This window comes from Alosa pseudoharengus, unplaced genomic scaffold (genome assembly GCF_046254945.1).
Source record: "Alosa pseudoharengus isolate Yale_2024_CS ecotype anadromous, Long Island Sound unplaced genomic scaffold, YU_APseudo_1.1 YU_APseudo_1.1_scf_22, whole genome shotgun sequence".
NCBI lineage: Eukaryota > Metazoa > Chordata > Actinopteri > Clupeiformes > Clupeidae > Alosa > Alosa pseudoharengus.
This window is the reverse complement of record NW_027468680.1, coordinates 4749476-4757886: the sequence shown is the minus strand read 5'-3', so window position 1 is coordinate 4757886 and position 8411 is coordinate 4749476. Positions and strand designations below refer to the sequence as shown.

General features: G+C 43.3%; 1 protein-coding gene across 1 annotated transcript in view; it reads left to right on the top strand.

Moving 5' to 3' along the window:
* The first annotated feature begins 1146 nt into the window (after positions 1-1146).
* The window catches only part of ccdc85ca (coiled-coil domain containing 85C, a), a 49251-nt gene continuing 41986 nt past the window's right edge, over positions 1147-8411 (top strand). The window contains exon 1 of the mRNA XM_076300313.1: positions 1147-1994. Within this exon, the coding sequence (XP_076156428.1) occupies positions 1283-1994 (712 nt within the window). The 5' untranslated portion in view covers positions 1147-1282. The remainder of the gene's footprint in view (positions 1995-8411) is intronic.

Here is an 8411-nt window from a genome sequence, read left to right as displayed (position 1 = left end):
CGCATGGCAGAACACGAGTTGGACAGAACTTAGAACGGCTGTCTCATAATGTCAATTTAAAGTACCAACATGTATACAATTGGGCTTCTATGTGAATGCATGCTCACGATCTGTTACAGTTTATAGAACTTGAATGCACCAGTGTGCGTCACGGTACGTTAACGTTTTACTTGGAATAAAACTTCATCTACTGGGAAGCAACCAAGCCCAGCCCAAGAAGTGGCGATGACATATGCTGTCCACAAGGTGGCGTCCTGTCCCTATTGCTGTGTAAAAATATGGCATACCTAACCCTATCTCCTCTAAAGTTCGTGCACCCTGAGTGTCTTGCTAGACATTGGGCGGATTGTCCTCACATGATCTATTAAAATGGTAAAGCAATTCTTGCTTTCTGATAGTAGCATCATCGGTACCACCAAATATATTTAAGATTTGAAGATCAATAACTGTCTCAATAAACAGTAAAACGTCAACAACGCATAGTGAACTGTCAGCAAGCCCTATCCACACTCACCCTACACACAACAAGGCAATAAGGCTCCTTTAAGAGACCTAGGGTTCCTTTGTCTGGAGCGATTAAACCATCTACCTTGTCTACCTGTTTGTATTTCACTTGAGAACAACGTCAGCAAATCTCCCGATTCACCGAAGTTGTTACTATCGCCAGTCTATAGGCTACCCGAAAGCTTTTAGAAAATGTCATTTGAGTTCACAAAAATATTTCGGTTTTATGAAGATTTGAATCGGTATTGAAGTGAGTTTTGTTATTAGAGTGAGCAGCGGAGAGCCGTGGGAGGGAACTTTATGAAAGTGTCTGCTCTCTGCCCTGAACAACTACACTGACATCACAACGCGTAACCCTGGCTGACTGGAGATCAGCGGAACACAGCTAGTGGTGCTTTTCTCATCATTCATCAGGTCGCGTAGTGGGGTCGGATGAAACAGGTAGGCTACAAGGCTGCTCTTTACAACAACGGCTGAAGAAGACTATTTTGTGAAGAAATTATCGTAATGAGATTATATTTTGGATCAGACTGGATACATTAACATCGATTTAGCTATAACATCGCTTCAGCTGCATCGCCTCTAGTTATTTCAACTCAGAGATCCAGGCATTAGCCTGTTGGTTAAATCCTTAATGTTTCGGATTTGTGTGCGTGTTATTGGACCTGTTTCGCCTATGATGCACGCTATTTTGGGGGTTGCATTATCCTGGAAGTAGAATTAAAATAGATTTACATTCTCATTGCCACCTTCGGAACGCGAAACGCCGGGTGGGAGTATGGCAAAAAATGGTGTAGACGGACCGAGGGATGATTTTAGTAAAATACCGGATGAAGAGCTTATGAAATGGAGCAAAGAAGAATTAATAAAAAGACTGAGAAAGGTAGATGGAGAGAAGATGAATTTAATGGTGGAACATGGGAATATGATGAAGGACGTGAACCGGAGGTTGCAGGTTCATCTCCACGAGATTCGGAGTTTGAAAGAAGTCAACCAGAAGCTTCAGGACGATAATAACGAGCTCAGAGAGTTGTGCTGTTTCTTGGACGATGACAGGCAAAAGGGCAAGAAATTGTCGCGGGAATGGCAGCGGTTCGGCCGCTATACCGCCAGCGTTGTGTGGAAAGAGGTTGGTGCGTACCAGCACAAGCTGAAAGAGCTGGAGGCTAATCAAGAGACGGTGATGAGGGAAAATGGGGAACTCAAGGAAATTATATTGATGCTGGATGAGGAAAGGAACGGTGCCGGGTCCAGAAGTTCTATAGACAGCCAAACTAGTTTGAGTAATCTAAACGGGGGATCTAGCACTGTGCGCGACGTAGGGGACGGTAGCAGTACCTCCAGCACGGGCAGTGCCGGGAGTCCGGATCATCATCATAATCACATAGGCCTTCACAAGCCTACCGACACGAAAATCGCAAACATGGGGAGGTCCATGGATGACATTTCCAACACCCATCTCCACAGAAGCATCCCCAACGGACTGAATGGTAAGTACGCAGTGTCAAGATGTGGATGCATGTTGGAGGAGTGTATCAAGCTTTGGCCACCTATCTATGGTTATGAGTGTGAATGTATGATTACAAAAGGCTCACAAGCCTTCCTGTCTAGAATTTAAGCTGCTATATGAAAAAGGGTCCATTTCAGAAGTAAATGTGTCTGGGTTTGCCCAATTGAGTCCACTAATGAAAACCCATAAAGGGCACATTTAGCTTTTTTAGACAATGGCACGTTTCCCAGGTACAGATAAAGATTTTAGGCTGGCAATGATAATAAAGATGATGATAATAAAGTTTTGTCAGAAAAGGGATTATTTCTTTACGCAGGTATTGCCACATGCATTTTACAAGCCTCATTACAAAACTTCTAGCATCTTTCAGGACTCTGGGTGAAAGTCACAGTGGATGGCAACCCAGATAGCAGATTCCAGAATGGACCCAAATAGCATGAGATTCTAGAGTGGACCCAGATAGCATCAGATTCTAGAGTGGACCCAGATAGCATCAGATTCTACAATGGCTCTGAGTGAACCCAGGTTGCACCGGATTCTATATTGAATCTGTCCCAGTTCTGATGCTGACCTGATGGAAACTCTGCATGTTGCTCTTAGCCTGGATGTGATTGAGATGTTTGCGCAGGATGAGTCTCAGATGAAAGGAATCCAGGCCCTCACACGTAGGCTCAGACCAAGACATACTGTAGGCTACATTTTGTGCACAAGCCGTTGTTTGCCTGTGACTAGTGTAGACAGCTCCCACTGTTTTAGACGGCCAGCACAGATGGGCCATCTCTAATTACCTCAAACCTTAGCCCAGGAAAGTAGACCTAATGAGGATTAATCGCCATTTAAGATCTATTGCTCCATACAGACCACACTGGCCACCCTGAGCTTTTGGGATAATGCGCCAAAGGCCAAGACATGCAAGTAAACATGGCTGGTTTCAAATGACCCCAGAATTAGACAGATTTCATGCAAATATAACTTTTCCACTAATGCATATAGCTTTTGTTATTGTTAGGTGTTAGGCTGCCAGAAGAATGATTAGCTTGTAGTGAAACTGCAGCTCATTTTGTTTTTCACAAACTGAATTGAGACTGGAAAATCTTCCACTTTTAACAGGGAATGTAACAACAGGCATACTGGACGGATCTTAGAGAGCGATTGTGTAGACTGGACCTTGAGCGCTCTATACCACACCTTTCTCTCAGTCTTGACTCAGAACGGAAGCCTCACTATCGCAAGTTCAGAGGACTTTCACCCCCTACACTGTAAAGGACTCACTCTAATCTAATTTATTGCCTGCCAACAGTCCGAGTGTCTGCCAGGCCTGCTCCCACTTTTTTAGATTATTCTGGTCATAAATTCAGGGGATTAATTCGGGCGAGTCGCACCAGCCTGGGCTTCCTGGGCAGTTGATGACTGATGGATACTCCCCCGTGGAGGTGCCGGCCCCATGACAGGGGGGAAGTTTGTTATTTAGTGGCCACCGTATACAAGAAAATGACCCCGTCCATCATGTAGAACACAGTTTTCCGGGTTATTACTGAGGTGTGTCACAATGAAAAAAAGAATCAAAAAAAACAAAACAAAACCAAATATCCTGGAGAATGTGCTGTGTTTTGTTATCTTAATTTCAGTCACATTGATATAATTGCTGTAGAACTCAACAGGATGATGCCTCCATACTTCAGTTAAAGGCAGTCAGACAGAATTTGGAAGAAAGGCAGTGCTGTGCTCCACATGGATTTAGAACTTTGATACTGCATTCCATGCATGCGTTTTGTGTTCTGCATTCAGTTTGTGATGTGAGGACTTTCATTTTATTGTTTGCTTGTTAAATGTGGAGGAGTCACAGATTTGATCTGAAACACAGAGAGCATCTTGACTCTGTCGCCTTCCTGACGTTTATTGGAGAGTGGCAATTGTGTGAAGGCTTGCCAAGCTGTGCTGGGTGTTTGTGTATAATGACTTTTGGATGTCAGGTGTTATGTTCTTCATCTTTAGTTTTCATCCTTCACTTTTCTTTTCTCTCAGTAGTTTTGCCCTCTTTTTCTTTTCTGTGCAGCTCTTCAACTTGTTCCTCTCAAACATTTCCGTGACACTCAGTATTTCATCGCTGTGTCAAACAGTTCCCCTAAACAAAGTCTGTGTCTGACTGCCTCACTTTCTTGACATCCCAGCACATTTTCTCACTCTCTCTGAAAACCCTCTTCTTGTTAGCCAGGACATGCTTACGAGGAAATGGTCTTCTTAACAGTACACATGCAGTACTGTAAGTACACACGTTGTATGTTTTCTTTCCAAAGACCATGTTTATTTGAGATGACAAATGGATTGTGAGGACAGATGAGGGAACCTGTGGGGGAATGAGTGGAGAAGGGACTAAGTGTGATATCATTGTTTGTCCACATAGAGTCCACCCAGCACATAGTGAGTGTTTCTTCCAAAGAGCCTTATATTGGTAAGATGGCTTTAGAGATTTGTAAAGTTTGGCAACTACTGGTGTGTTTGAACCTGTCCTTGAGGTCAGAAGCCAGTCCAGAAGGAAAGTGCTGTTGGAGGAGGAGGAGGAGGTGATGTGGTGATAGCGTTACTGATTCCCTCATGCAGAGCTCTGTGAGGTCACTTGCTGCCCAGGATGCAAACTGCCCGTTGTTGACAGATCTGACTGGGCCCATAATTGGATTTATGCTGATTGTCCCAGCTGAAACCAACTCGGCGAAGACAGGGGAAAGGGAACCCAAGGAAGAGGACTTGAAAGGAAGCACTCCAGTTGATAGAACAACATGTTCTTTCTTTATGATTTAGATGTCGTAAAGCAATGTTGTTTGGACTTCAGTTCCCATTGTGAAGGGTATCACATTTCTAAGGATCGTAGCATAGCAAGCAAGCTGTTAAGCAAACATAAAAGTAAACATGTTTCATCAAATACGAAAGTTGATTTATTATGTGTAGCTAAGCAGAATTATTGTAACATAAGAATAGAATACCAGTGTTTCCCACAGAATTAAATCATATTTGTGGTGGTAGGTTTGCAGAATTAACCTGAATGCAACAGTTTTTAACAAATTCGCGCAGCGTGGTTATGACGCTAACCAGATTTAAGCACAATTTAGTACAACCTGGAAAATCATTGTGTGGTGGTCAGTGTTGATATTGTGGTGGGCCGCCACAAATAAGTCAATGTATGGGACACACTGGATACATACACACACACACACACACACACACACACACACACACACACACACACACACACCACAACACACACACACACACACACCACAACACACACACACATACACAAATAAGTCAATGTATGGGAAACACTGCATACATACACACACACACACACACACACACACCACAACACACACACACATACACAAATAAGTCAATGTATGGGATACACTGAATACATACACACACACACACACACACACACACACACACCACAACACACACACACATACACAAATAAGTCAATGTATGGGATACACTGAATACATACACACACACACACACACACACACACACATACACAAATAAGTCAATGTATGGGAAACACTGAATACATAGCACACACTATCAGTGACGGGCTGAAACTCTTACACAGTGTTATTACTCCTAATGGAAATACTAGATATAGTATAGTCATGTTTTAGTCTTTGTTTCCGTCATCAAACATCTAAATTTGTTCCTGAACTTGACAGACTCGAGCATATCATTGGTCAGTCATTGTGACTTACAGTAAATGCATCAGACATCCTTGTGAATTCGAATCACTAATTAGCCCTTTAATACGCAGTAATGAGATAAATTGTCTGTGTTTTTGATGGAATTGTGATAATCTAATCTTACTTTTGCGTTGTCTTGCACTTTGTGTTTTTGATTAGGGGGAGAGACCTCCAAATCCCTCTTCCAGTCGATGAGGAAGATTAGGGCGGCTTTGTGTCCCTTTAGCAGTCTCCCCGACAGCGATAAGCTGACCCCTCAGTTTAGTGTTTGCATGGCCAAAGATGATGAGGCTAATTAGACAACACAACTGAAACCTCGCTCATTCTCAGACACATGTGTTGAGAGTTGAATGTCTGTTTGTAATTGTTAATTGTTGCCTGCATGATCAATAGATATCTACACCAATCCATGGGTATAAAGGGGAAATCCAAAACTAGCATAGTTTAGTCGAGAGACAGTCACACTATCTGGCCCCATCTGTTGCCATATAGGACCAAAACATCAATGCCTCGTCCAGCTGGCCCAGGGACCTCCCACTGTATGTCCACTCCAGACTACTTGACCACAACGCAGCACAGAGCAGTATGGCACATTTCCACAACAGCATAACTTGTAGAAAAGGCCCCACAGCATCAAGCTCCATCTTTGGAATGTATGGATATTTGAAACTGACCAAAAGTGGGCATTGGTGAACAGCAGTTGTGTTTAGAAAGGGACAGGGAGTGTTGGAGGTGGCGATTGTACTGGTGGCTATTTTGGAAAGCAAAGACCACACAGTCTTATAGGGGAGAATACCAAGCTTGTGAAGAGCTTTCATAGCTCTACTACAATATCTAACTCCGTCTTTGGAATGCAGGGATACTTGAAACTCTTGACGTGTTAGTGTTTTGGATATGAAAGAGCTGGTTGCTCAGATAGGAGCTACTTTTAGTATAACAGTAACAGCAATGTTTTACAAAATGTTAACATTAGTGAACAACAGTTGTTTTTACAAAAGGGACAGGGATTGTCTGAGGTGGCGATTGTAGTAGAGGTTATTTTGAAAAGCAAAACCCACAGTCTTAGGGGAGAAAACTTAGCTTGTGAAAGAGAAAAGGTCCATTGATTCATTTCAGTCTTGTTGATCCAGACGGTAGCTTATTAGGTGAGGGAAAGGTTCGAAAGGTTACATTGTGGGCAGCCCTCTCTTCAGGGAGGTAAGCTCACATTATTGTGGGAAAGAGAAAGGCATCATTGATGTTTTTGTTGGGTGAAAATGTATCATAGCCAGTTGATCTCTGCTACCATGCTGGCCTGGCTGTCTGCTTTGTGCTGTGGAAGGTGAGCCGGCATCTCAGGAGTGACGTTTCTAAAAAAAAAAAAAGGGGGTTCTGTTTTGTGTCTGAAAAGCTGCAGCGTCCCTGTCGGGTCACTGTGGGGGGTGTTCCGTAATGGTGTTGACTGGGGGTCGAGGCAGGGTCCTGTTACGCACCCAGATAACATTCCTGTCGCTTCCCACGGTTAGAGTGACTCCTTCCCCCCCATTACAGCCTGTGAAACCCTTCATCACATCTAAAAGGTGCTCATGTTGAGCTAAGATTAGCCGTTCATCCCAGTTTACGAGCCATGCACTCAACAAAGGGGTTAGTGCTCACAATGAGCGAAGTCTGCCGTAAAGCCGTTTGTAAGATGGCCATAAAGACAGATTTTATACCGGGGCCAATCCACACACATTAACCTAAAGGTCTCAGGTAATGGAGTCTAACATTGGAGTCTAACAGCTTGTCTAATGGCCTGTGATGTAAACACTGCAAAGATATTTGCTAAGTGTTTGAAGTGTGTTTGTAGCGCTCTCTCACATGTCTGCCTGTGAATCTCATCATGGACCTCTGCAGCCATAAATCTGGATTGACGGGGTAATTGTTAGTTTAATGAGATGAGATGATGCTGGTGAATTGGAAATTTATGTCCCGGAATGAGCACACGCAGCCAGACCAAAGACACAGCCACAGGACTTAAAGCTCTCTCTGACACAGCATGTTTAGTCATGCCTTTTCTCATGGTAACACAAAACTGCATCAAAAAAAAAAAAAAAAGATTTCATTTTTCAGTGTCAGAGAGAGATTTTAAGATCTTACTGGTTTACCAGAAGATGCTGAAGTAGTCTGTACTGGCTTACCACAACCTCCATCATCACCCACTCAACTGACATCACTGGATGTGTAGAGAAAACAAAACAAAAACGATCCAGCTTGGAAAGTAACGCATACTGTCAGTGGCATGTGAAGAAGGGCTTATTGGCCGTTGTTTTGCTAAGTGTGTTGTTTTTATTTATTTATTTATCACGCTCGGCTGCGTTGGATGACCCCATAAAGCTGCTATGGTCCTGGAAACCTTGCGCCTCCTCAGAGGCTGATTCATGGGAGACTGGGCAGCTAATGGTCCAGTAATTGGTTGGTCCTCGTTAAACCCCATGGTCCTAAGAGGTCCCCCTGGGGACATCGAGAACTTGCTCGAGAAGAGAGCTGAAAGGAAATGTCGAGCTCTTGGACTCATCTTTGCTATTTGATAGCGTTTCTAAAAAACAAAACAGTTGTGATGAATAAGTTCTGTGTGGAGAGGTATGTATACATCCTACTGGAGTGGTAATTGTAAACTGTAATGCCATTCATCCAAATAAGTTACAGGA